We start from the raw sequence: 25,966 nt of genomic DNA on the forward strand, positions 1-25,966 counted from the left end.
CTCCGGTCGTCCCAGCTCTTCCCCCCCACCCCAACGCCGGTGAGAGACACACGAACGCGGCGGCCCTGGCTGGAAGATTTTGAGTTTTATAGCAAACCGTATTGTACAGACCTGGGGCCCAGGGGCCCAGCCCGGCTGGTACCCCCACTTGCCCCCGCCGGGCTGCCTCCTCCCCCTCCCCCAAGCGGCCCCATCCTCAAGCCTTTCGCGATACCCAGAACCCCCTCCCCTCCGGCCTTTGGTCCGCCCAGTCCCTCCCCCCACCCTCGCACCTCCCTGTTACCTGAGGTATGTGGATAGATCCCCCCTCCCCTACATGGTACAACCCGGCTCCCCCGGGGTGGGGCCTGGGCTGAGGGGCGGGACCTGGCCCCAACTCCTCCCCCTGGCTCCCCAAGCCCCGCCCCCACCCCAGGAGGGTGGGGGAGGGTCAAGAGTCTGTTACTAAGTTCCCATGGCAACTAAGAGGGGCCATTTCCAGCCTTAGCACTGGCTTCGGGAGGTGTCCATTGGCTGCTATTTCCATGGCAACCAGGAGTGGCAGTTCCCTGGGCAAATGGGATACAAGTTTCCATGACGATGAAAGAGTGGGAAGAGCCAAGCTGGAGGAGTCCCATCTTCCCCATCATTGGGCTGGCACCCCACCCCCACCCCCACCTTAGGTCAGGAGGGGTGGAGCTGCTCAATACAGTAAAGCAAGAGAGAGCCTGGGGGTGGCGCAGTCCAAGCTGGGTGACCACCAGTCCAGTCTCAGTCCAAGCCGATCAGTCCCCTCACTCCGGCTCCCCCAGGTCCGAGGTTCCCCCGGTTCAAGTAACACTTCAGTACAGATGAATGTTCAAGTATTGTGCGGGGAGACAGGTAGGGGGCTGGGGTACCCCTCACCACTCCCCTGGGCCACGCTGAACAGCGGGTAGGCCCGCGGCCCCCACTCCTCGCAATAGCTGCCATTGTCAGTGACGTTCAAGGAGTCAGGGTTGGGGGGGGGGGAAGGAACTGAAATCTGGGGAGGGAGTAAGGAGAGGGGTGTGACCCCCTGAGGGGGTACTACTGCCCCCACACCTGCTCTTTGCCCCCACCCCTCTCTCAGCCCTGGCTTTCCCCTGGTTCCCCGAGTCCCCCGCCATCTCTGACACGTGGATCCCCAATTGCTCCTCTGGTTTCCCTTTTTGGCCCCACCCCCACCCACCAACTCCAAGTATCTGGTCTTTGTTCCCTGAACCCCTGGTGGCCCCCCCTCAACCCTCCCCCCTCCCCCCCCCCCCACCATCCCTTTGGCTCAGCACCCCCCTGTACCTCTGACCCACTCCCCCCAGGGGATGGACAATGAAGCAGGTGGAAGGGAGAGGGGATGGGAAGGAGAGACCCCCAGAGATATCAGTGCAGGGGGTAGAGAGGGGGGAGGCTGGCTCGAGTCCCTGGGCAGGAATCCCAAGTCATGAGGTGGGTAACCTGGCCTCCTGGCAGGGATAAAATGAAGGCCCGAGGTCCAGGCTCCTGATGAGTCCTGGGGGAGGGTGGGGGGCACCCAACTAGCTGTCCTTGAGAAGTAGCTTCTCCTCTGGGCAGCGGAAGGGGCCAGGGGGCCCAGCGGCTGCCAGCCGGGCACAAGCTTCAGGTGAGAGCTGGCGGCAGGAGCGCAGGTCTAGGCGGCGAAGGCGCGGGCAGCGGCGGAACAGCGGGAGGCAGTGGTCCGTGAGGCGGTGGCAACCTGGGGGGGGGGCAGTGGCGGCGGAGACCACGAAGGTGAGTAGGGGGTGGGCACTGGCCACGGGGACCAACACGCTAGCAGGACGGACAGACAGGATGCTTACCAGCAAGATTGAGGTGCACCAAGGTCTCGCGGAGTGGGGAAGTGGGGGCTGTAAGGAGGTGGACGCTGGGGTCCCCGACGTGGGCGCAGTGGCTCAGGTCCAGGGCACTCAGCTGGGGTGCGTGGCGCAGCAGGAGCCGCAGGGAGGCATCTGTCAGCTCCAGGCCTGCCAGGCGCAGCTCTGCTACCCCCTGCAGCCGCCCACGGCTCTCCGTTTGCCCTGGGCAGGCAGTTAAGAGGTCAGCACCCCCGGCTATTCCTGTGCCTGCCCCTCGGCATCCAGACCAGCCGTCTCTCCACACACCTATCGCTCGCCACCCCCTAAACCTGCTTCCACAATAACAGAGCCTCCACCTGTGTTCTCTACAGGGCTTGCTCTTCTCCCAAACACCCGTACAACCTGACCTCATCTAATCTGTCCATTGCTCACATCACCTCCTCGGTGAGACCCTCCATGATTACTCCTTTTGATATGGTAACATTCCACATACTCCTACCCCTTCCCTGCCATTATTGTCCCCCCCCCTTTTCTCACCACGGAACCTATTTTTTTCTCTCCTCCCACTAGAATGTAAGTTCCACAAAGGCAAGAATTTTTGTCTTGTTCTTGCTCTATCCCTAGCAATTGAGACATAGGTGCTCAGTATATATTCACTCATCTGACAAATGCCATCCCTAATGCCACCCCAGGCCCCCCTCCTACTTCCCGCTCCTTCCATTAGTAACATCACCAGCTGAATCCCTTTCTCTCCATTCCCTGGGCACCCCTCGGGGACAACACCACTCTTGCCTCAACTCCTGCCCCAGCCTCCTCACCCGGTCCAGTCTCTCCTCTCCTTCCTGGCATTCAAAGAGAGCTGTGCTCACAAACAAGTGGGGCAGGGGGCGCCTGGGTGGCTCAGTCGGTTAAGCATCTGCCTTCGGCTTTGGTCATGATCCTGGGGTCCTGGGATCAAGCCCCGTGTCTGGCTCCCAGTTCATCAGGGAGCCTGTTTCTCCCTCTCCTCCCCACTGTGCTCTCTCTCGCTATCTCGGTCTCTTTCAAATAAAATTTTTTTTAAAAAAGTGAGGCACCATCCCTCCTCTACTAAAAACTCTGAGGGCACCTCCTTGTTTAGAACATTCCAGTTCCTATAAAGGTTCATCCCTGTCTCTGTTCCTAACCCCCCTCCCACACTCCCAAACACCTGGGCCAAATTCCACAGGTGACCCTGCTCTGAGATTCTGCCCACGGACACCTAATGTTCAATCCTATGCCTGGCTGGTGTCCCTGGCTTTTAGATCTGAGGTTAGAGACCACTTCTTCCCTCATCTCCACGGAAGAAGAACTCCTGTCCCTCATCTCTACACCCAAAGTTTGTGGCATGTAGCCTGCTTTTCTTTTATTGTATCTACCACATTCCTGCATTTTGGGTTTTGAGAGGAGAGGGGAGGGGCAGAGGGAGAGACAGAATCTTAAGCAGGCTCCATGCCCAGCATGGAGCCCAACGGGTGGCTCCATCTGTCGACCCTGAGATCATGACCTGAGCGGAAATCAAGAGTCAGACGCTTAACCGACAGCCACACAGGCGCCCCTATGTTTTTTTGTTTTTTTGTTTTTTAAACTAAGTGCCTAAACACCAGCCACCATTAATTGAGCACTCAGTGTGGGCCAGGCACCAGCCAAGGGGGCCAAGTGGCGGCCTGCCCCTAGGCCAGGGGCTCTTCTGCGTCCCCTGGAGGGCTGCCTAAAATGGTTGCTGGACCCACCCAGAGGTTAGGGAATCTAAGGTAGGGCCTCAGAGCTTATTTTTCTAACAAGTTCTCCAGTAATGGTGATGCTGCTGGTCTGGACCACGCTCTAAGAACCACAGCTATGTGATTATCACTCCTGCTTACAGATGAGAACTTTGAGGCTCAAATCATTAAAGCAATCTGTCCGAGGTCACATGACTGAAACAACAGAGGACGCCAGACCAAACATACCACAACACTATCTGCCTCCCAGGCACCAGCCTAGCCCATAGATAAACCAGATCAGATACCACCAACTCATGAAACTAGCCTACACAAATGCGTTATGGAATCTGCACAGTGCTGAAATTTTTCTCAAATGACGAATGCTACAAAAGGGGCATTTCCATAAAGAAATTTAGATAGAGCTTTTCTCTGAAAAATTATAAGATCTGGCACCACTTGGCTATCCCTTTCACCTGAAAAGGACTAGCTGGGAACTGGGTTGCAAGATGCTATTCCCTAAAGCCATTCCCCAAGCGCATCCCCTCTGTCACCTGCCAGGCCATCTTTGTGGGCACTTGACTTGGCAAACTCTGAACTCTGCCTCGTTTTTTCCTTTGAGGAGCTGAGAGCCTGGGAAGGGGCTACATCTACAGATGCCCTCAATCTTGGGCCACAGCGAAAAGTCATTAGAGGGAAGCAGAGGACAGACAGGTCACTTCTGGCTTGGGCAGGGGAAGTGGGCATCTGCAAGGATTTCACTGAGGTGGCAGCATTTAAGCTGGGCTTTCAAGGATTTGAATGTGAGAAGTGGGACGAGAGCAGGCCAGGCAGAGAACAGCAGGGACAAAAACAAGGAAACAGAAGAACTTTAAGTTTTGCTCAAGGAATGCTGCCCAGAGCCAGGGAGCCAAGATAAGAAAAGTGGGTGTCGAGTCCCAACACTACAGTAGGTCTGAGGGCCTGGAAGGCTCATCTCTGCAAGCTCCTGAGGTAGTTCAGGCAGGAGGAACTGGTATCACGGTGTCCGCCAACCAGCACTTTCTCACCTTCTGGAATCCACGGTTCCCAGTGCCCACCCTCACCCCCACCCAAATCTTCCTGGCTCAGTCCGATTCCGGTAAGAGTGGGCAATGGGGAGTGCTCCGGTCTAGCTCTGTGTGACTTGCAGCAGTCAGTCAACCCCTCTGAGCCTCTGGTGCCTTGTCCAGATAGTAAGAAGAATCCTAGATGCTTCTCTACCTCCTTCCAAGGCTGCTGTGAAGGGGGGGTGGAGTGGGAAGAAGGGAACTGAAAAGTGAGCTGTGAAAGCAAGGCTCTGGGGTGAGCACAGCCCCTGCCCTCCCAAAGCTTAGAACTCAGGGAGAGGAAGTGGGTTTTCATCAAATCACTTCACCACCATGCAGTGATAGCTGGGAGGGAACTGCTCTCAAAGCTCTAAAGGAACCCTGATCTGGGGGGGGGGGGGGGGGGGGGGGGGGGGGGAGGATCATGGAGGGCTCCTAGGAGGAAGTGGCATTTTTGCTGAGGCCTGAAGAATGATTAGGTGTTAATTAGACAAAGGGGGGTACAGCATTCTAGACAAAGAGGACTAAGCAAAGGCCTGAGGGCTGGAGGCAACCTTGGCAAGGAGGCTGAAGAGGCTGAAATGTGGGGATGGCACAGGTCAGTGGGAGCCAGACCACGCCAGGCCTTAGTGACAACGTATTAGTCTTTATCCAAAGAGCACTGAGAGATTATGCGGAGGAGTTTAGAGCACAGGGCTGACACGGACAGATCTGCCCTTCTGGATGGTTCCCCTGGCCAGAGAAGCTATTGTGAGCATCCCATCTCCTGGCTAGACAAGGAAGGAACCCCCAGGCCTCAGTGCTCCTAACCGACACCTCCATTGTGACCAGCCTCTGCTCCCAGCATTCCCCTCTACCAGTATGGGCCTCATTCCCTACGAAAGTGCTTACTCCTGCCTCACACTCCCTGGGACAACCCTGTCCCTTTCAGGACTCAGTTCAAACAGCACTTCCTCAAGGAGGGATTCTCTCTGTGCTCCCCATGCCCAACCACATCCTCCACTGTACCACCCCGTAACCTTCTGTTTCTGATTCTCTCTCTTCTGCACTACTGGGGTTCTACCAGGGTAGGGACTGGGGCTGTCTGAGGTCTCCAGGGCCCTACATAGGGCCAAGGCTGCAGTATGTGTCCAACAGTAAAAGCTGTCTTTACCTGACAGGGTACCCGGGCCTGACCCAGGGTGAAGAGGTAGCAGGCCTGACGGGAGAAGATACCACCACCCTGATGCAACCTTCCAAGTCAACTGGATCCCTCTTTCTGCTCCATTCCCTCAGGAAAACCCTTATCCTTTTCCCGTAGGGCAAGGGGGCACAGGGGCCAAATCTATTGCTCAGCCATATACGTACTGATCCACGCATGAATTTTAAAAGACTGTTAAATTAACTGCTGTCATTTAAAATCAAGGATATTTCACAGGAAAATCCACGTGTCTGGCTCCTCTTGACGAATGGAAGTGACTGGCCATCCTGGGCCTGCATTTTCCATGGCCATTGCCGCTGCCCCCTTTGGAGGAGGCTCTTCAGGAGCGCCCACCACACCCAGTGAGTTCACTCCTATCTGCCATCGGCCAGGCCACTGGCTTCTTCCAGAGTTCTTATGCCATCTTCCTGTCCTATACCGTGTTTCATCACATAATCATCTCCCCTCTGGAGCGCAGGGGCCACTTCCCCTTCATCCCTGTTCCCTCACAGCTCCTATCACAGGGCCCAACGCATAGCAGGGAAGTAAACGAATGAACAGTGGCCAAGCAAGGCCTCCTAACCAAACTCATGCGTTCTGCCCTTTCTTCAAATCTCTTAACATCCAGCATGAGCCGGAAGAGACCTTGGAGGCCTCATACCCGCCCCCTTCCCCTGCCCAACCCATTCTACAGATGAGCCAACAGACGCCACACCTGGTTTGGTGTCTGGTGGAGGCAACAGCAGCTCGCGGAGCTGGGAGTCTTTAACATCCTCAATCCAGCGGAGGTCCAGGAGCCGCAGGGCCGGCAGTGGGGCTGAGCCCAGGGCAGAGACAGAGAGCCAGGAGCAGCCAGAGAGCACCAGCTCCTGCAGGCCTGGGCAGGGGAGGTCAGGAAGTTGGTGCTCCATCCCAGCACTGGCTCCCTCTTCACCCTGTCCTACCTCGCCATCCCACCCTACCTTGCAGACGGTTCAGAAGCCACATGAGCTGCTTCTTGGAGACACCTGTCCAGCTGAGGTCCAGGGCTCGGGGCTGGCGACGAACCACACCACTGAGCATGGGTGGGGTCAGTGACTTTCGCCGGCTCAGGTCCATTCGAGGCCACAGACGCTTGTCATAGCACCTATCAGCCACAAGAGGGAGACAGAGCCCTCAGCTCTTAGGGAGCCTGCGAAACTCCCTACTTCAAGGGTTCATTGGCCACAGCTCTGTCCTGGCCCACAAAGACAGCAGGGGTGGCAGGAAGTACTCAGCCTCGGGCCAAGGGCACTGGGTTTGGGGCTCAGTTTCATCACTAACTGGATGTGAGACCCCAGGCAGGCCCATTCCTCTCCCTGAGCCTCAGACGCTCCACTTGTAAAATGAAGATAATGATCCAGACTCAGCCTGCCCCATAGGGCTACTGTGAGATCAAATGAGGTCACTGCAGTTTGTAGACCTTACAGCTTATAAAGCATTCTGTCAAAGACACAAACACCCTACACATTGTATTTGATGTAACACCAAAGGGATCTGTCAGCAGCCCCCACCAGCCCCACCTTGTGCTTCTGGAGTTCTCCCTGGCTAAGTTATGGTGACTCGTGGGAACTTCTCATCTCCTCTATTCATCTCTGCCTTTGAGCCACATCTGGCCCATTCTGATGGCCAGCTGCCCAAGGCTCGACTTACAGCCCTGTTACCTCCTGTCTCGGGTTACTGTGTCCCTCCAACTAGAATGTAGGCCCTACCAGGGCAGGACGGCTTTTCCCCTTTGGTAGCGCCAGTACCTGGCACTGTGCCAGGTGTTATCTGTTGCGCATTTGTTGCATGAATGAATGGTGCGAAGCTGGCATGAAGTCCCTGAAGCTTCCACTGAGTGCTCCCCAACAACACACATCATCTACAGCTTTTCATTTATCCACTCAATGTTTATGGAAGGCATGGTAGGGCCCAGGAATCAAAGTTCCAAAGACGAATGAGGCCTACACAAAGTTAAACAGCTTTCCTGATCCCTGAGAGCCCTGACGGGTCCAACATGCAGTGAACCAGAGAAGGGCCTCCCAAACTTAACTTTACCAAGGAACCCTTCCACACCTCTCCCAAGGTCATCTGTGAACACTTTGTGGCACACTAGAGTTCATCAAGACTTAGTCTGAAAATTCTCTTCCAGTTCTCAAAAGCATGTCAGGAAATTCCCACTGGGCTAGACGGACTGTGCCAGAAGCAGCAGGGGTGGGGAAGGCCCAGGAAGCTGTGTGTGACCTCCCTCCCACCCCCCCATTCTGAGGGCTTTCCCTTCGAGAAGCCCTGGGCTGGAGCAGTGGTTACCAACTCCAGTTAGTTGCTATCCCCTTCTCTCAGAATGTGAATTTATCTTTCAATCGATCCCCTCCTTGCACTTAAAACCAGTATTGTTTCACATAAAAATGTTAACCTTGGAAATACGTACAATAAAAACCGACCGGGATTATTAGGCTTTAGGCTACCACCTGAAGACTATTTTTGTTAAACAGGGAGATAAGTATTAGAGAGGTGTTAAAGATACAATAGCACCCAATGGAGAGACTTCCTTTTCAAAACTAATAGAAGGATTAAGCCATGGTTTTGTGCCACTTGAAACTGCCAGGAGTTCTCCACAGAGCCCCATCTGACATTTTAGGGAATTACTGGGGGCACAGACACTAAGGCTTTAATCCAAACAACCCCACTTCTCGGTCCCGCCTGCCGCCCCCTCCCCCCTTCCCCCCTTTCCCCCCTCTCCCGGTATTATAGCCTCTCCCTCTCCTGGTTCCTTCCACTCAACCAATAACCACTTGCAAGTCTCTCCCGTTACAAAACAGAAAAGGAAAAAACCCAGCCTACCCTCAACCGAGCTTCTGCCCCTTTTCTCACTCCCCTCGGTGAAATCCTGCCCACTCCAACCCAGGCTTGAGTCTCAGCTCAACTGCCACGATCACCCTGAAGCCCTTGGGTCTTCCATGGCTAGAAAGGAACCCTTCCCCCCTGGGGGCACACACAGGCCCCCAACTGCTTCTGTATCATACTCCACAACAGCCACACCCAACCACCTGCCCGCCGATAGACACACAATGCTGCCTGGTGCCAACATATATTGGCACATGTTGTGCTTCTGCCCGAAACGCCAACCAACCCAGAGCTTTCAACACTCAGTCCCAGTGTCTCCTCTTCTGGGAAGTCTCCCATGACTTTTCTTGGCTTGAACTAATTGGTCCCTTTGCCCTTGAATGACCAGGACACTGGGTTTAAACCTCAGAGTGGCAGCCAATAATCACTCAGGGCCCTACAGATCCTAAGTGTCCAGCCTCCGCTGCACTGTCAGGAAACTGGAGGAAATACAGCCAGTCCACGGTAACTGAAGCAGCAAGGGATATAGTCAGAATCAACGAGGGGACTGGACAGGGCGCCTCCCAGGGAGACAGTGAGAAGAGGGAAGAGAATCTATGTTCCAGACGGGGAAGAACCAGTGTCCAGGCCTGGGATACAGAGAGAAAACGGAGCGCTCTGAGAAACTTAGGCAGCAGGAACAAAGGGCAATCCACACCTCACCTTAATAATGAGGAAGATGGGGAAGATGAGGACTACGGCATTAATACCTAGTGTTCATCAAGGGTTTACTATGGGCCAGGTACTGGTCTGTGCATTAGGCAGGTAACCTCACAACAGCCCTAGGAGATAAATACTGTTACTATAACCTCCTTTTTAGAGTTAAGGAAAATGAGGTCCAGAGAGGTTGGGAAACTTGTTCGAGGTCCCACAGCTACTAAGTGGCAGCAGAACCAGGTTTTAACCCAAGCTGGTCTGGATTGAGCGCCTGAGTTGTGTCTGAGGAAGGGGCAGGGGGGAGACTGCAGAGGAGACTGGGGTGGCACACCGTGGCAAGGAAGCCGCAATGCCCGGTGGGACCGTCATTCAGTGCAGGCACTGAGGTACTATACGTGTGCAAATGTCCAACAGGGCTGTGGGAGTTCACTGTGAAGGCAGCAGGGAACCATGCATGGGTCCTTTCTAAGCTGCGGAATGACACTGAGGTGAGGGGCAGGAAGAACTGCTAAGAGGCACGGCCTGCCCTTATCCAGGGGCATCAGGGCTTGATGTCCGAGTTCCCTAACCCAGTTCATTTTACCCTAGCCTCCAGCCACCCCGACCCAGTCAGCCCCTTATTAAGCCCACCTCCCAAATCCAAAATTCTGGTCCTAAGCCTCTGTCTTGCAGAGGCCCTTGGGGATGCGATGTACCAGCCCAACTGGTGCCAGGCAGGAGCTCACAGCCTGGTTCTTTCCTCTCAGCTCGCTGGGCTCCCCGATGCCACCACTGTCCTCCTATCCACCAGTCTCCAGGCCTTTATTCCCAGCCCCAACTGGCCTTGACCTTGGGGTCCAGTCCCTTCCTTGCCACCCTCTGCCCATGTCCCCCAAAGTTCCAACCCTCTTTTCTGTGCCTCAACAACTCTACCATGCTTCCTCTGCCTGCCCCCCTCCCCTCGCTCTTGGTACATTCACTTTGCCTCCCAGTTCCAAGAGGAGATAAAAGCCACCAGACAGGAAAGCCTGCAACTTCCTGCTCTCCCACCTACAAATTTCTCTCTGGCTCCACCCTCACTGCCTCTTTCCTCACACCATCCTGGTTTCCTCACTTCCATCCATCCATCCATCCATCCATCCATCCAGTATTGTCTTAGAACCTACTGGATGCCGGGCGCCATCTTAGAAACTAGGGACACAGCAACGAACAGATCAAGTGCCTGCCTTGGAGCTGATGTTCTCAACCCCATGTGACCTGGCTTTGGTGCCCTACTCCCACATAGTACAGCCAAGGACACCAGGGCCTCATGTAGCAAATCCAACTGCCGCTTGTGGTCCTTGGTCTCCCACGACCTCTTGCCAACATCCTACACTCTATCATTCACTCCTTCCTCACTCTCTCTCCTGCAGGACACTTCCACCATCTCCTTCATGTCTCTGGTTGGTCTTTCTCTAACTCACAGATACTGACATTCTGTCTTCTCTCCTCTTTCTGGAAGCTGCTACCTGCAGGGGGAAAACTGCCAAACCTGGATCCTCCCAGCATCGACCTGTACATGCATCTGCCGTCCTGCCAGCTCCTGACTGGCCCACAGGCCTTTCGGACCAAATGTGTCAAATCTGAGCACTTCGCGTTCCCGGAACCTGCTCCTCCTCTGGTATTCCCGAGCTTGGGGAATAGCGCTGCTGCCCACCCAGGCTTGTGGGCCAGAAACTCAGCTGAAGAGTTGTCACCCTGCTGCCCAGGTACCAAACACAAGCCATTCTGCTTCTTAAAAAATTCTCAGCCCCAGTCCCTCCTCTCTACCCCTCCAGCCCCTACTTCTGTGCCTAGGCCTGACAGGGCCTCCTGACTGGTCCCACTGTACCTCTGCTCCGCCCTACCCTCGTCCTTACCAAAAACAACCATTTTATTGAGTGTTTAGTACCTTTCAGGTATTGCGATAAGTGCTTTGCAAGAACCACTTCATTTAATCCCCACAGGGTATTAGTATGAACCCCAGACTACAGATGAGAAAACAAGCCTTGAAAAGTAGAGCTATCCATCCATGGCTATATATTCAAGCAGGACAGGAGTCACAGTGGATGACACCCATGGGTGCCAGACTCCAGGGCCCAAGCTGGAAATCACTGTGCCGTCCAGCCTCTCTGCTTTGTCCACTTCCGGTCACAAGTCTCTCCTTGAGGTAGAAATTAAGGCCTCTTCAGTCCTGGATCCCCCGTGCCAAGCACAGAGCTGGCCTTGAAGAGGCCTCAGCAACATATCCCCGAACACTACATGTGCAGGGATGGTGATCCCCAGCAACCGCTCTCTTTGCTCCTGTGCTGAAGGCTGACTGGGAGCTCCTCAAGGGCCCAGGCCCGCACTCTGAAGATAGAAAGTCTGTGCTTTCAGTCAGTATTTGTAACTGAATGAATAATACAGGTTACAGTTACGGCACTGAGTAGTTTCTACTTCCTGGGTACTATCCTCGGTTCTTTATGTACATTAGCTAATAAAGACACTACGACATTGGAGAGATTATGTGCTATGGTGAGCACTGTGAATTGTGTAAGACTGTTGATTCACAGACCTGTACCTCTGAAACAAATAATACATTATATGTTAAAAAAAAAAAAAAGAAGATAGCAGGAAGGGAAAAATGAAGGGGGGGTGGAGATCGGAGGGGGAGACGAACCATGAGAGACTATGGACTCTGAGAAACAAACTGAGAGTTCTAGAGGGGAGGAGGGGGGTGGGGGGCTGGGTTGGCCCGGTGATGGGAATTAAGGAGGGCATGTACTGAATGGAGCACTGGGTGTTGTACGCAAATGGTGAGTCGTGAAACACTACGTTAAAAACTAATGACGTAACATATGGTGACTAACACAACATAATAAAATAAAAATAAAGACACTACGAAGTAAATGCTTTGGTTCTCCTGGCTTAACAGATGAAGAAGAAACTGAGGCACAGAGAAGTTAAGAAACTAGCCCAGTGGCTGTCTGCTTATCAGGGGAAGAGTAAGACTCAAACACAGGCAATCTGCCTCCAGAGCCCGCACTCCCATCCTCTCAGCTCTCTAGCCTCCACAGAGGCCAGAGGTGCGAGCTAGTGCCCCGGAGTCCCAAGGAAAAGGAGTGGAGTTCAAGTTCAGCCACCAGTTTGCGCTGTGACTTCAGGTGTCCCTCATCCTCCCACAGGGCTGCGATTACGAGGAACGAGGCAGCCCACAATTTGCAAAGTGCCCACCAGGACGCCTGCTGCACAAGAAGTGCCTGGGAAAGAGCCTGAATGTACTCATTTAATGAACTACTTCTCGGGCACCTCCACTGCCCTCGTCCTGTGCTGGGAACACGCAGATAAAACAGACACAGTATCTGCCCCACTCTAACAAGCGATGAGAACGAGTGTGAATAAATGAGTGAAGGCTCGTCAACGTGTGGAAGGCCTCTGTGTGCTCTGTGAGGGGAACAGGGTGCTGTGGGAGTCTGATGGGACTGGGGGAGGACTTTGTCGGGGGCAGGATCGAAGAGGGAAACCAGGGGCTTGGGAGGATGACCGACATGTCTGAACAAGCAAGGTTCAGGAAGCAGGGGGGAGATGGGGGGAGGATAGGCAGAGGGAGCTGGTGGCGGCTCCGGGGCATAGAAAAGTGACAAGGGGAGTCAGGAGCCTGAAGTATGGCTGCCTCTGAGAGGGCAGGGGCCACCTCAGCAAAGAGCTTTCTCATGTGTAAATGGGACCTCTAGTGAGCCCGTCTTCAGAGAAAGGACTGTGCAAAGCAAACGGGGTGACGTGCGACAGCACTTAGCGCTCTGCTTTGCCACATTAACGCTCATAAATGACGGTTATTAGGAGCAAAGATTCTGGAGCCATGGGGCCTGGGTTCAAATTCCTGGTTCTACTACCTCCTCTCCACAACCTTGACCTCAACTTCATCTGTAAAAAGGAATAATAGGACCTACCCTCACAAAGTTGTTATGAGAGTTAAATGAGCTCCAACAACGGAAAGTGGCTTTGCACGCAGCAAATACGGAAGTATCAGACTAGAAAACATCCATACTACAAGAGTATGATCAACATAAGAACAGGACCCAGAGAGATCATAACTGGCTGTCGCAGGTCATACGGCAAGTGGGAACCCAGGCCCGTCCAGGCCACTCACCAGCGGCTCCAAGTCCGGCAGACTCGCATGCAAATGCACAGCTCTCGGGGCCCGAGGTGCTGGAAGACACGAAGCCAGGCGGCTCGGGGCAGCGGGTGGTCGGATCCAGCGGCCAAAGGCAGCGTGTCGGGCTCAGGGCTTCGAGGTGGGGGCCGGACCACGTGCCTCTCCAGCTGTGGGGGCCGGGGCGGTGGGGCGGGGCCCAGGGGCCAGCTGAGGAGGGGCCCCCCACTGCCGGGGCGCACAGCCCGCCGCCCCCCGCGGTTCTCCTTCTCGCCCGAGCTGCCCCGGGCTGGCCGTCGCCCATTCCGGGCCTCGCCAGGGGCCTCCTCCTCACTGAGCGATGTGCCTGAAGAGTCAGAGTCGGAATCCGAGTCCGAGGAGGACGAGGAGGTGTCAGGGACCCGCTCCAGCAGCTGGCACATGCGCTTGAAACGCTCGAGCTTCTCCCTCTGTGGGGACGGGGATGGCACTGCCGGGCCCTCAGCAGAGGCCAAAGGCGGCTTTGGTTTCTGCAAGGAGATGGGGGGAGGCTGTTCTAGGGCCTGGCACGCACTTGCCCACCTCCCTGCCCTGAGGAGTCAGCAGGGGATGAGCAGCCCGAGAGACAGTCCTAGGTTCCAGCCATGGCTCTGCCCCTGAACGACGTGAGGCCTCAGCCGCATCATGTCCCTCTCTGGACCTCAGTCTCCTTATCTGTCACGTGAAGGCACTGATTCAAAGCATTAGAAGCCTTCCAGGTTTCAATAGCTTATGCGTTTCCAAAAGCAGTGAAATACGGAGAACAGTTAGAGATGTCGTTTTGAGTATCGGCTCGGCTACCACCTCTCTGTGTGACCTTGGGAAGCCCCGGCCTCATCATCTACAACACAGAACACTGGACTAGGTGATTCCAAGTGTCTACTCAACGATGTGAGAGTGACAGAGCACCTCATACTCACGGACTCACATCCTCACAGTGCTCCAACGGAGTGGCAACCTGGACCACTCTTCTTACACTCGAGGAAACTGAGGCTCAGAGAGACCGAGTGACTTGCCCGAGGTTACAAACTGACAAATGGCAGAAGCAGGATTTGAACACAATCAGGCAGACCCTTGCATTCATGTGTCAGTGCAAAATGACATCTGAATTCTAGCTTTGCTGTGGGACCTTGGGCAAGTCTTTTAACCTCTCTGGGCCTCATCTTCCTCAAATCTAAGTACATTTCACAGTTCACAAATCTCATTTACTTTCATTAGATGTAAACAGTTCTGTGGGATGGGTGGATAAGATAGGTAGTATCATCTCCTTCACAGATGAGGAACCGAGGCTCAGAGCAGCTGACAAGTTGCCAAGACCACACAGGGAGTCAGTGGGCAGGGATTTGAACTCAGTTCTTTTCCCTTTAAGGTTTGGAAAGATGACGCAAATGGGTCAGATGACACCCGAGGGGTTCCTGGAAAGTCCTGTGGCCTGGCCCCAACCCACCTCTCCCCCTCCACTCTTCCCAGGGGTCCAGATGTCACTGGGGCCAAATGGGGCAGGGGCAGGACAAGGTGAGCAGGAAGGGACAGATCTCTGTCTCCAGGGTGGAGGGTGGGGCAAGGAAAGATGGGAGGGGGAGGGTGGAGGTCCCCGGCACACCTCCCAGTTCTCGGGAGGGAGCCCAGGGTGGCAGGACGAGAAAGCCTGGCTCGGATTCAGAACCCTGGGGGGCAGAAGGCCGGGGCCGCCTGGGTCCGATCCTCGGAGGAGGCAGGCGTCTCCACCCACCTTCTTCAGGTGCCTCTCTCGGCCTCCTTTCACCTACCAGAGCAAGAGGGAAATATGGGGAAAGGGAGAGGCCCCATTAGCCCCTCATTGTCCACAAAACTAAGATCCATGCTCGCTTCTTAGACTACAAATCCCAGAAGCCCGCATCTCAGGAAGAACTCTGAGCATGCTCACCTTCCAACCAGTGTCTTGGCTCACTGAGCATGCTCTCCTCTTCTCTTTCTTCCCCCTCAGGCCCTTTCCAGCCCCTCCTTCCTCCTCGGTAGCAGCTAATTTGAGCATGCTCTCTCCCTCCTACCTGAAGCACCCAGGGCTCCCAAAGCTTCCCTGCCCAGTGCCAGTTGCCCCTCACCTGTACCTCTCCTCCCTACCAAGCATGCTCCACCCTCCCCCGCCCAACATTTCCTAAACTACATCCCCCAACAACCCCTTGGAGAACCCACAGAGCGCAGCCTCCCAGGCCCACCCTCCCCAAAAAGGAACTACACTACCGTTCCCAGAATCCCTTGGGCTGGACCTAATGAGCATGCTTCCTGGCTCACCTTTTTCCTTGGGGTGGGGGGCTCATTCCCTGCCTCCCTCTCCTTTCTTTTGGGGGGCCCAGGCACGTCCTCTGGGGGGGGCCCAGCAGGTAAGGGGCCCTTGCGCCTGGGTGGGGGTGGTGGAAGCGGCGGCTCCTCCGTCAGCTTCCATCCACTCCCCAGGCTGGCGCCCTCCTCGCCGTTGTCAGCCCTGCGGCGGCCTGGTCCCTCACCTGAATCCTGGGGAGATGGAAGCTGGGGTTGAGGTTCTCTCCAGCTCCCCAACCCACTGTCTACGCAGAACCCAGCACCCAGCCCAGCCCCTACCCCTACCTTGCTGGTCCGGCCTTCCTGGGTGCAGCGAGGGCACTCCCAGCAGTTAGGGATCTCCGCATTGATGACACCCTCAGCCTTCCCCATCTGTAGGCAGAGGGCAGGGAGTGGATGTAGGGTGCCAGTAAACCCAGAGGCAGCGCTCCCCAGGGCCATCACCTTCAGACTCCAGGGCCCCCAGGGCCATCACCTTCAGGCAGCCAGGGTGGACGATCTCATTGCAGATTGTACACTCCATGAGGCTCAAACCAAATTTCTCTTCCTCTCCCTCTACTGTGTCCTCCTTCCCAGCCTCCCCACACAAGAGGCACACAGCTGTGTGTGGGAGCACGGGCTGTTGGGGAAGAGGGAGTATTAGGGACCCCGAAAGCAAGCGATAGGGGGAAGACCCTTTCTTCTGGGGAGCCTGGCCAGCTGCTGGATGAGGTTCAGAACCCATGGGTCAAGCTAGGTCAAATCTTGAATTTGTTCCTTTTTGGCAGTATGACCTTGAGCAAGTGGTTTAACCTCCTTGCGTCTGTTTCTCCACCTGTAAAATGGGGCTAGGCATTTTTCCTTTGCAAGACCTCTGGAAGAATGAGATCACTCGGGGAGGCACTGGATACATAGTTGTTATCGCTGTTGCAAATGTTGCAGCTGGAGTCAGGGTCTGTGTGTGTGACCCTGAAACTGTTGCTGGCTTTGGGGAAGGATAGAAACCATGGCAAACAAGACAATACTGTTGAAAGAGAGAGCTGCAGGGGATGTGGCCGCAGCTTGGGATGATTCTGAGTTTGCACAATGGGCAGCCCAAGGGTTGCTCTGGACCCTACAATGAATCAGGTTTTGGCAAGACTCCTGGGCATGCTAAAGGCAGCTGGCTGGTCCTAGGGGAGAGCAGCCCTCAGACAACTTGACTTTGGCGGGGGGGGGGGGGGAACAGGGTAATACGGAGTCATGTGAGGGATGCTGAAGGTTGGGAGACAAGCCCAAGGAAAAAAAGAGGTAGGGAAAGGAGGAAAAGGAAAGTGAGGCAAGGGTTGGAGGACAAAGAAAGAGAAGAGGGGGGCTGTAGGGTAAAGAGGCAGCAGAGGGGCTGGAGGAAAAAGGAGGTGGCGGTCCTCCAGGAGGGGGTGCAGGATGCAGCTGGCTCCTCAAGGCTGCTGGAGAAGGGCCACAAAGGGGGCTCAAAGGAAGAAACCCATGTTCACTGATACCCACTGTGTGCTGGGCACACTCACATCCACGCTCTTGCTTCATCTTTACAACTCAGCAGAGGAAATGTTTCACAGGAAAGGTACCTTGAGGTTCAAAGTGTCTGTTCAAGGTCACACAAAGGGTAAGCCTGGCCTCAAATCCGAGACCACTCTGGCAGGTGAGGAAGAGGCCGGAGAAGGCTAAGACCTCTTCCCTTGGGCCAGCTCTGGAAGCGCGCCCCTGTGCACAGATTCCTCCAGGAAGGAGCACAAGAGGGGCTGAGCTGAGCTCTCTATGGGTCTGTGCCTCTGAAGCCGGGAAAAACGTGAAGGTAAGCACGGGGTTAGATTCTTCCGGGTGCCCTAACATCACCCCCCGCTTGCAACTGGAGACAAAAACAGGCCTGGTGGTCATCTGAACAGACAGCAACTCTACAGTGTGTGCTAGGAAGCGGCCAGCCCAGAAAGGTTCGTGGGCCGGCTGGGGAAGGGCACCCAAAGCCCCGGGGGTGTCAGGTGGGCTGGGGGCAGAACTCACGGCAGTGCACTGCCGGAGCAGGCACGACTGCTTCATGCGCCCGGGCCCCCCGAACTTCTTCATGTCTCTGCAGAAGTGGCAGTCCCCGCACTCAGTGCGCACACAGGCCCGGCAGCGGCGGCAGCGGGTTCGGCGTCGGCGCGCTCCGGCCCCCGGCCCCCGGCTGCTCGACGACATTGGGGGCGTCAGCAACGCCGAGGGCTGTGGGTGAACGGAAGCAGGGTCAGGGAAGGCCCTGGCCTGGGAAACTCCTGGTAGCTCCCCCCATTCCTAGGCAGCCAGAGCTTGCTCTCCTACCCCGGGGAGACAAGGAACAAGGAGACTGTCCCTCCTGGGGTGGGGGGGAGCACCACTCCCTCTACTCAAGGCCTCTCTCCAAAGCGCTCACCTGGCTCCTCTGGGAGCCTGAGAACTGGCTTCCTGACCTCACTCCTCTTTCCTCACACTTCCTCAGCATCCCCTTGCCCAGCCGGGGGAGAAAGGGACTGGGGCCTCTGCACTGACATCCCCACACCAAAGCTCCTTGGAAAGCCAGGGCTCCTAGTTTGTGGAGTTACCTTAGAGAGGCCCCAACTCTTTCCCTGGTATCCAAATGCACTCCACCTAAAATTCCCCCAGACTTACCTCCAAGATACCCACAAATTCCTGGGTAGAAGCTCTAGACCTTTCTTCCTCCCTCCTTTCTCTCTCTGGCACACAACTACCACCCAATCTCTTCCCCAAAAACCTATACATTGTCAACAGATCCAATGGGATGCTTGCCCTCCCCCATCCCCAGGGCTCTGAGACACTCCACCCCCCCATGCTGCTTCAGAGCCCCTCCTCAGCCCAAGATCTCAACTGCTCTGCTCCCCACAGAGCTCCCTCTGCCCCAAGACATTCTCCTCTTGGATCTCTCAGGTCAGCCTGGGCAATCTCCCAGACTCCCTGGGATTCTAGAATCCACCCTGACATCTCCACAGAACTCAGAATGGGCTCAATCCTACATGTCTTCTCCCCCACCCCCAAGCTTCCCAGGCTACTTTTCCATCCCTAATTGTCTAGAATCCCTTGGGCTCCCCTTCCCATGGAAACCAGATCCTCCAAGATCCCATACAGACTCAGCAGGCCTGGAGGGGGTCTCTTCGTGGCCAGAGTCTTACCCTAGCTTCCCCCTTTCCAGGGACTTCCAGACCCATCCATGGGGGGAAGGGGCCCTCCAGCGCTCCAGGGGAGGGGCCTGGAGGGCGGCGACTGCAGGCGGGGATGGGGGTCTGCAAGGGGAAGCAGGGTCTAGGAAGGAAGGCCAGTTCCCCAGGGTTGAGAGGTAACAGGAAGGAGGGCTGGAGATGAGAGGAGTTTGGAGCAAAGAGAGGGCGAGGCTGGGGGCGGGGAAGGTAGAGAGAGGCCGGGCTGAGGATGAATGGGAGTGGGAGCTGCCCAGGTCTGGGGGTGAGGAGGAGCCGCATGAACCCACCTCACACGTGTCCCGGGAGCCATCTCTCCCTTCTCGGCAGCTCCCGGCGGGTCGGCGGCCATCGGCGGCGGGGGGGCCGGGCGGCGCGGGGCGCGGAACGCTCAGAACGCCGGGGTCCACGGCCCCCCGAGGGCGCTCGGCCCCTCCCTCCGGCGGAGGCCGGGACGGCGGCGAGTGGAGATGGGGGGCGCCGGGGGCGAGGCCCTCCCACGGGCTGCGGCGCGGCCCTTCCAGGGGGAGGTCCTGCTCTGGGGGGCTCAGTCCCTCAGCCCCCCCAGGCCAACGGGGGCTCCTCGGGCGCAGGGTGCTCAGCTTCTGCCCGGGCCCCACTCAGTCCGGGGTCCGAGTCACAGCTCCCCTCCCCCCCCCCCCCCCCCCCCCCGCGCCCCCCGGCCCTTAACTGGCCCCTTCCCGGCCCCCACTGCCCAGGGGTCCAGGGCCAGGCCCGGGCCCCCCACCGTTTCCGGGGTTCAAGCCCCGCCCACCGCCGGTTCCCGGGGAGGGGGGGGTCCCTGTAACCTGCCCCCCTCCCCTGGGCCCGCCCCTAGACTGCGGCCCCCTGCCCTAGGGCTACCGGGCGAGTGGAGGGGGGTGAAGGAAGCTGCTCCGGCCCCGCCCCCCCAGCCTGCGCGCGCCCCCGCCCTCTCCCCCTCCCCCCAGCGCGCGACCCTCCAGAGATAGGGATTTAAATAAAATTTGAATAAATCCCCTTCCTCAAGCCGGAGGGTGGAAGGAAAGGATGGAAGGGGGCAGGGAAAGGGGGAGGGGGCAATTGGGGTGCCTCAGCCCCCCTGGTCCCCCGGCCCCGCGCTGCTTCGGCCCGGGGCCCTGGCCGCCTCTCTCATCCCTCCTGAGCTCCTTCCTCCTTCCTCCTCTCTTCCCCCACCCCTCCCTCCTCCTTCCCTCCTCCTCCTCCTCTTTACTCCCTCCTTCTCCCAGAGGAACCCCGCCCCCTGCCCCCTCCTCTCCCCACCACCTCCACTTTCCAGGACGAACACGCGCAGGGCACGACGGAAATCGTAGTCCTGCGGACGCTGGTGATACCGTGGGAACAATGGGATGCTGGGGCCAGCGGGGACTACAAAGAAGATGGCGGAGGGCGTGCCAAGCCGGGAGCCGAGGATGCCGGGAGTTATAGTCCGGTTGCCCCGAGGCTCCCCGTTGCAGAGGATAGAGAAGGAGCGGGAACGATGACTACAAACAAGATGGCCTTCTCCCCCGACCCGACCTCCTTCCCAGGCACTCACACGCCCTCCTGTCCACAACCCTCCGCGTGTGTGGTACCTGACGGGAGTCGCAGTCCATCTGCTGCCTTCCCGCTGCCATTTCTACTCGTCAGGAACAATGGAAAGGTGAAAAGGAACGAGAACTACAAGCAAGATGGCGGAAGAGGGGCGTACACCTGACTAGTAGTCGGTCTTTTGAGGTGCGATGGGAATAGTAGTTTTCTAGCCTTCTAGTGTGCCTTAAGAATGGCGGAACCACGAGAATAAGGAGACTACCATAAAGATGGCAGGCTACCTGGCCTCTCCCCGTCGCCTCATTCTACCACCTTGGGCACCTCGCCCGCCTGAAACATCGAAATCCCCCTCCAGGTGGTGCAGAGCCTGACGGGAGTTGCAGTCTTCCCAGCTCCGCTCTATTATCTTTGGTCGAGACAATGGAAGGGGAAAGGGGCGGGGACAACCAGCAAAGATGGCGGTCGAAGGGAAGGGGAGACGGCGACCTGGGATTTGTAGTCCGTGCGCTAAGACTGTTCCCTTGTGGAAACGCGGGGAAGGACTACAATGGTGATGGCGGCCCATGGCTCGTTCTCTGCGGCAGTGCCTGCTGGGGGACGTAGTCCCTTCCTTAGCTCTCCAGAGAAAGGACGTGGGCTGTTGAAATGTGCATCACGGCGGACACGCCAAATTGCGAGCCTACGGAAAGCGAGAGTGTCTTTCCTCCTCTCGCCACCACCTCTTTCTGGACGACCTGCCGGGAATTGTAGTCCCACGCCTCCACTCGCTAGTGGAGGGGGAGAATTTATGTCACTAGTGGGGCTCAGTGCGGGTGAGGGAGAAAGACGTCCGGGAGATCTAAGGAATATATAATGTCCGCCCCCGCGTGTGGAAAGGACTTCATATTTGAGGGTAAGGCTCTTAAAGGAAAGCAACAGTAATCCGTATTGTCGCGACAAGGGAGGCGTGGTTCTCGCCGAAAGTACCATCACGCTGTTGTCCCCTCGGAAAGCTTGGGCGCCTCACACCCGATGCTTGTTCCCCCAAACCTCATGGAATCGGTATCTTCCAGGTCGTGAGGACGCCAGGGAAGAAAGAGGCTCTGAAGTCATAAAAAATCCCCGCCCCTCCTTGGGAAGTCACCAAACCTCGGTTTTCTCATCTGAAAAATGGGGATAATGATACCTACCTCCAAGTAGAGTTAGGTGTGTTAGGACAATGTTCACGAAAGTGCCCAGCTCTGGGCCTGACACGGGGCACGTGTTGGTAGTTCCTTTTTCGAGGTCCCTTCCTGCCCAGCTCTTCTGGGATCCCAGGAATCCATCATGCCGGAAGAGGTTAGCTGCTGTGAGAAGAAAACTGTAGCAGGCAGTCGGCCCCCATCTTGAGCCGCACCCCCTCCTCCACCACCACCCCCCGCCCCCCTCATCTGAGTCCTCCAGCGTCCACTACCGAGCACTGCTCCCAGGGGGCGCCCATTCTCCATTTGACTGAGGTCCTGCAGCCTCGCCAGATTGCTCAGCCTGAAGTTGTAGGTTGTGCGTCCTGCCCAGCCTGAGCTCCAACCCGGCTTGGAGGCATCCCTCTAGACGTCTCAGCTGCCAAAGCAAATGAGACTGCTTCTCACCTTTGTGCCTTCTTACCTGTCTTCTTGATCTTCCTCCTCTGCCCGGAAAACTACTCACTTCTGACCCCAAGCCAGCACCCCTGCTCTCCTCTCTCTTCTGTGTTTGAGAGAAGAGGGTTAGAGGGCCCTGCGGAAGACTTGGTGGGTGTGGTTTTTCTGTCCGGGGAAGTTAACTCTGGCCAGTGTAGTGGGGTCTTAAGTTTGCAGGGACTGGCCTGAGGCTGAACTGAGGCTCCTTCCATTTCCCACCTTATCAGGAAATCCTTGGCTCCCACACGATTGTCTCCTCTGTGTCCTCGCTGCTTTAGCGTTGGCTTGATGATTGTTCAGGACTTTCTCAAGGGCTTTTCCCACTGCCTGTTAGGTCCTTCCCCTTCCCCATCTCGCTTCTCTACTCTTCATCCTTCAGGTTTCTGTTTAAATGCCACTGCCCCAATGAAGTCTTCCTGTAATTCCCAGATGAAATTCATTTATTGACTCACTACACTGTAAGCTTTATGAGGTGTCCACTTCACATATTAATTCAGTGCTTTCAGCATCTCATCCGATCTTCAGAAGAATCCTATGAGGTAGAATCCCATTTTCTAGATGAGGAAACTGGGGCCCAGACAGATGAGTGGTAGAGCCAGGATTCAAACCTAGAACTCCAGAACCCATCCTGAGGACTACTGCAACATCCACAAACAGATCAAATCCAGCCAGATGTGTATGCTTAGTTTGGCACAACAACAAATTTCTCCTGCAAAAATGGATTTCCACTTTCCTGAAATCTAGCAATACTGAGGCCCTGTTCCTTGTACAAGAAACAAGTGGACCTGAGCAAATGGCTGCCCCTTTGGATAAGACATGTACTCACCAGTTCAACACAGTCCCCTCCCCACCCCCCCAGCTTGCTTCAGTTCTAATGTAAACATTATGGGCCCCACTCCATTAACTGAGACAACCAGTATAAGCCTGTTGAGGGTAAAGACCATTTCTTACACTGTATATATAGCACCCCAGTGCCAGGCTCATAAACCTTATTTATGCATTTTGTCTAAGACACTTTGGAAGTGGATCGCTTAGGACCACTCAGTGGTGCGGTTTTCTTTGTGAGGGCCTGGACTGTAGGCCTACAGACCAGTTTCAGAAATAGGTCGGACCACTCAGTATCTAGAGGAACTGCTGAAAAGGAATGAAGGGCACTTGCCTACTTTCAGAACTATCTGCAACCTTGGAATGAGCACACTAAATTCAGGAGCTGGAGCAGCCCATTTATCCTGAAATTCCTCCCTATCCTGAAGGCTGTTTGCTGCTTGTCCTTCTCGATCTCTTCTAGATTTCTGTAGATGTTCATAGCTTCTATATCAGCCAGGATAGGCTAGGTTAAGTTGCGATAACAAATAACACCTAAGTTTGGGTGGCTTATAACAACAAAGGTCTGTTTCTTACTCATGCTGCATGTCTAGTGGGGGTGGTCTGCTCCTTCCAGTCACTCAGGGAAGAGGCTCCATCTTGATATGAGTTTCCATGTGACAGTTCTGCTCACATTGTATTGACCAATCCATAACCTGACCTAACTTCAAAGGGGGCAGAACAGAGATGTCTCCACATGCCTGGAAAAACTGGAATACTTGTGAGCAACCCTAATGACAAGGACAGCTTCCTAAGGGCCTTAGGGGAAGTTAGTGCCACCATATAGTGGATTTTCTGGGCAAGCACCCACTAGGAGACACCTGCTGAGTGAGCTCTTCTGTTGTCATATGGGATGGCAACATCCACACGAAGGAGAGAGAAGTCTGATATACATTGACCTAAAGTGGACAAGTGAACAGAAAATGCCTCTGAGAGGTTGATGGTCAGCCCTGGGATCAATCATCACAAAAAGCAAGGTGCCCCCTGGGGTACCTGGGTGGCTCAGTTGGTTAAGCGTCCGACTCTTGGTTTTGGCTCAGGTCATGAGCTCAGGGTCGTAAGATCGAGCCCCAAGTCAGGCTCCGTGCTCAGCTTGGAGTCTGCTGGAGATTCTCTCTTTCCTTCTCCCTCTACCCTTCCTCCTGCTCTCTCCTTACATAAATAAATAAATAAAATCTTAAAAAAAAAAAAAAAAAAAAGGCAAGGTGCCCCAAAAGCTGCCTGGATCTGATTAGTGAAGATCCCAGAAGTGAAATGCTCAGCAATGGGTGTGGCTCCACAAGGCCTGCTTCTCCCTCTCCCTCTGCCTCTCCCCCCCACTTGTGTTCTCTCTCACTCTGCTCTCTCTCTCAAATAAATGTTTTTAAAATCTTAAAAAAATAAATAAAATAGAAACAAACAAACAGGGGCTCCTGGGTGGCTCAGTGGGTTGGGCATCTGCCTTCGGCTCAGGTCATGATCTCGGGCTTCCTGCTTAGCAGGGAGTCTGGTTCTCTCTCTCCCTCTGCCCCTCCCCACTGCTCTTTCTCTCTCTCTTTCAAATAAAATCTTAAAAATAAATAAAAACAAACAAACAGAAAATACCAAGTGTGGGCAAGGATGTGGAGAAATTGGAATCCTTGTGCATTGCTGACGGGAATGTAAAATACTGCAGCCACTGTGGAGGACAATATGGCAGGTCCTCAAAAAAAACCCCATGAGGGGTGCCTGGGTGGCTCAGTCATTAAGCATCTGCCTTCGGCTCAAGTCATGATCCCAGGGTCCTGGGATCGAGTTCCGCATCAGGCTCCCTGCTCCACGGGAAGTCTGCTTCTCCCTCTCCCACTCCCCCTGCTTGTGTTCCCTCTCTCGCTCTCTCTCTCTGTCAAATAAATAAATAAAATCTTAAAAAAAAAAACCATGAATTTAACGTGTAATTGACATGTAATTAATTAGTTAATCAAACATAGAATTATCATAAGACCTAGCAATCCCATTTTGGAGTATGTATCCAAAAGAATTGAAAGCAGAGCCTTGAACAGATACTTGTACACCCCCGGTCATAGCAGCATTATTCACATTCACCAAACTAAATGCCTGCCAATGGGTGACTGGGTAGATAAAAGGTGGTGTGTATATACAATGGGATATTTCTCAACCTTAAAAAGGCATGAAATTCTGATACACGCCACAACATCCTGAAGACAGGATGCTAAGTGAAACAAACCAGAAAAAAAAGCACCAACACTGTATTGTTCCACTGATCTGGGGCACTTGGACAAATTCACAGAGACAAAGTGGAATGGTGGTTACCCAGGGCCTGGGGCAGAGGGAATGGGGAGTTATTATTTAATGGGTACAGAGTTTCAATTTGGGAAAATTAAAAAGTTCTGGAGACATATGGTGGTCATGGTGCCCAAGAATGTGGATACACTTAATGCCACTGAACTGTACACTTAGAAATGATTAAAATGGTAAATTTTATGTTGTTTATTTGACCGCAATCAACAACAAACCACTATAATAAGGGGGGAAGAAGAACAGAATTGCAACAAGTTTTCTAGTTTATTTTTTTAAAAGATTTTATTTATTTATTTGAGGTAGGGAGAGAGAGAGCACACGAGCGTTGGGGGGGCAGGTGGGCAGAGACAGAGGGAGAAGCAGGCTCCCCACCAGCAGGGAGCCCGATGCGGGGCTCGATCCCAGGACCCCGGGACCATGACCCGATCGAAGGCAGACACTTAACCAACTGAGCCACCCAGGTGCCCCAAGTTTTCTAGTTTAGAATAGACATAGAAGATACGGGTTTAAATTATGCAATGAACTCAGAATATTACTTGGAAACTTTTCACATTTATATTCCAGTCATGTTCACTTTCTTTTTTTTTTTTTTTTTTTTAAAGATTTTTTTTTTATTTATTTGACAGAGACACAGCGAGAGCAGGAACACAAGCAGGGGGAGTGGGAGAGGGAGAAGCCAGCTTCCCGCCGAGCAGGGAGCCCGATGTGGGACTCGATCCCG

At 54.9% G+C, this 25,966-nt stretch overlaps 1 protein-coding gene across 5 annotated transcripts; it reads right to left on the reverse strand.

Moving 5' to 3' along the window:
- Positions 1-1,261: 1,261 nt before the first annotated feature.
- FBXL19 (F-box and leucine rich repeat protein 19) lies at positions 1,262-22,162 on the reverse strand. 5 transcript variants are annotated; one of them, XM_032431014.1, is made up of 12 exons: positions 22,088-22,162; positions 20,509-21,789; positions 17,769-17,969; positions 16,246-16,389; positions 16,056-16,142; positions 15,744-15,962; positions 15,202-15,234; positions 13,449-13,960; positions 6,739-6,902; positions 6,492-6,653; positions 1,815-2,033; positions 1,262-1,711 (listed from the first exon to the last, which is right to left on the reverse strand). In XM_032431014.1, the coding sequence occupies exons 2-12, from the start codon at positions 20,548-20,550 to the stop codon at positions 1,533-1,535; spliced, it is 1,962 nt and encodes a 653-aa protein (XP_032286905.1). In that variant the 5' UTR covers positions 20,551-21,789; positions 22,088-22,162; the 3' UTR covers positions 1,262-1,532. The 5 variants fall into 5 exon arrangements, with proteins under 5 accessions (XP_032286905.1, XP_032286904.1, XP_032286907.1 ...); XM_032431013.1 differs by lacking the exons at positions 20,509-21,789; positions 22,088-22,162 and adding an exon at positions 19,225-19,614 and having other exon boundaries at positions 15,073-15,234; positions 15,744-15,977; XM_032431016.1 differs by lacking the exons at positions 17,769-17,969; positions 20,509-21,789; positions 22,088-22,162 and having other exon boundaries at positions 15,956-15,962; positions 16,246-16,337.
- Positions 22,163-25,966: the final 3,804 nt, after the last annotated feature.

The sequence above is a fragment of the Phoca vitulina genome, unplaced genomic scaffold (assembly GCF_004348235.1).
Source record: "Phoca vitulina isolate PV1807 unplaced genomic scaffold, GSC_HSeal_1.0 scaffold45, whole genome shotgun sequence".
NCBI classification, from domain to species: domain Eukaryota; kingdom Metazoa; phylum Chordata; class Mammalia; order Carnivora; family Phocidae; genus Phoca; species Phoca vitulina.

Coding starts and splice junctions, on each gene's coding strand:
- FBXL19 (XM_032431013.1), bottom strand. CDS start 17,945: ATGTCGTCGAGCAGCCGGGGGCCGGGGGCCGGAGCGCGCCGACGCCGA. Junction 15,978..16,055: donor AGGAAGGCCGGACCAGCAAG/GTAGGGGTAGGG, acceptor CCTCAACCCCAG/CTTCCATCTCCCCAGGATTC. Junction 13,961..15,072: donor TCCCTCCCGAGAACTGGGAG/GTGTGCCGGGGA, acceptor ATCTCCTTGCAG/AAACCAAAGCCGCCTTTGGC.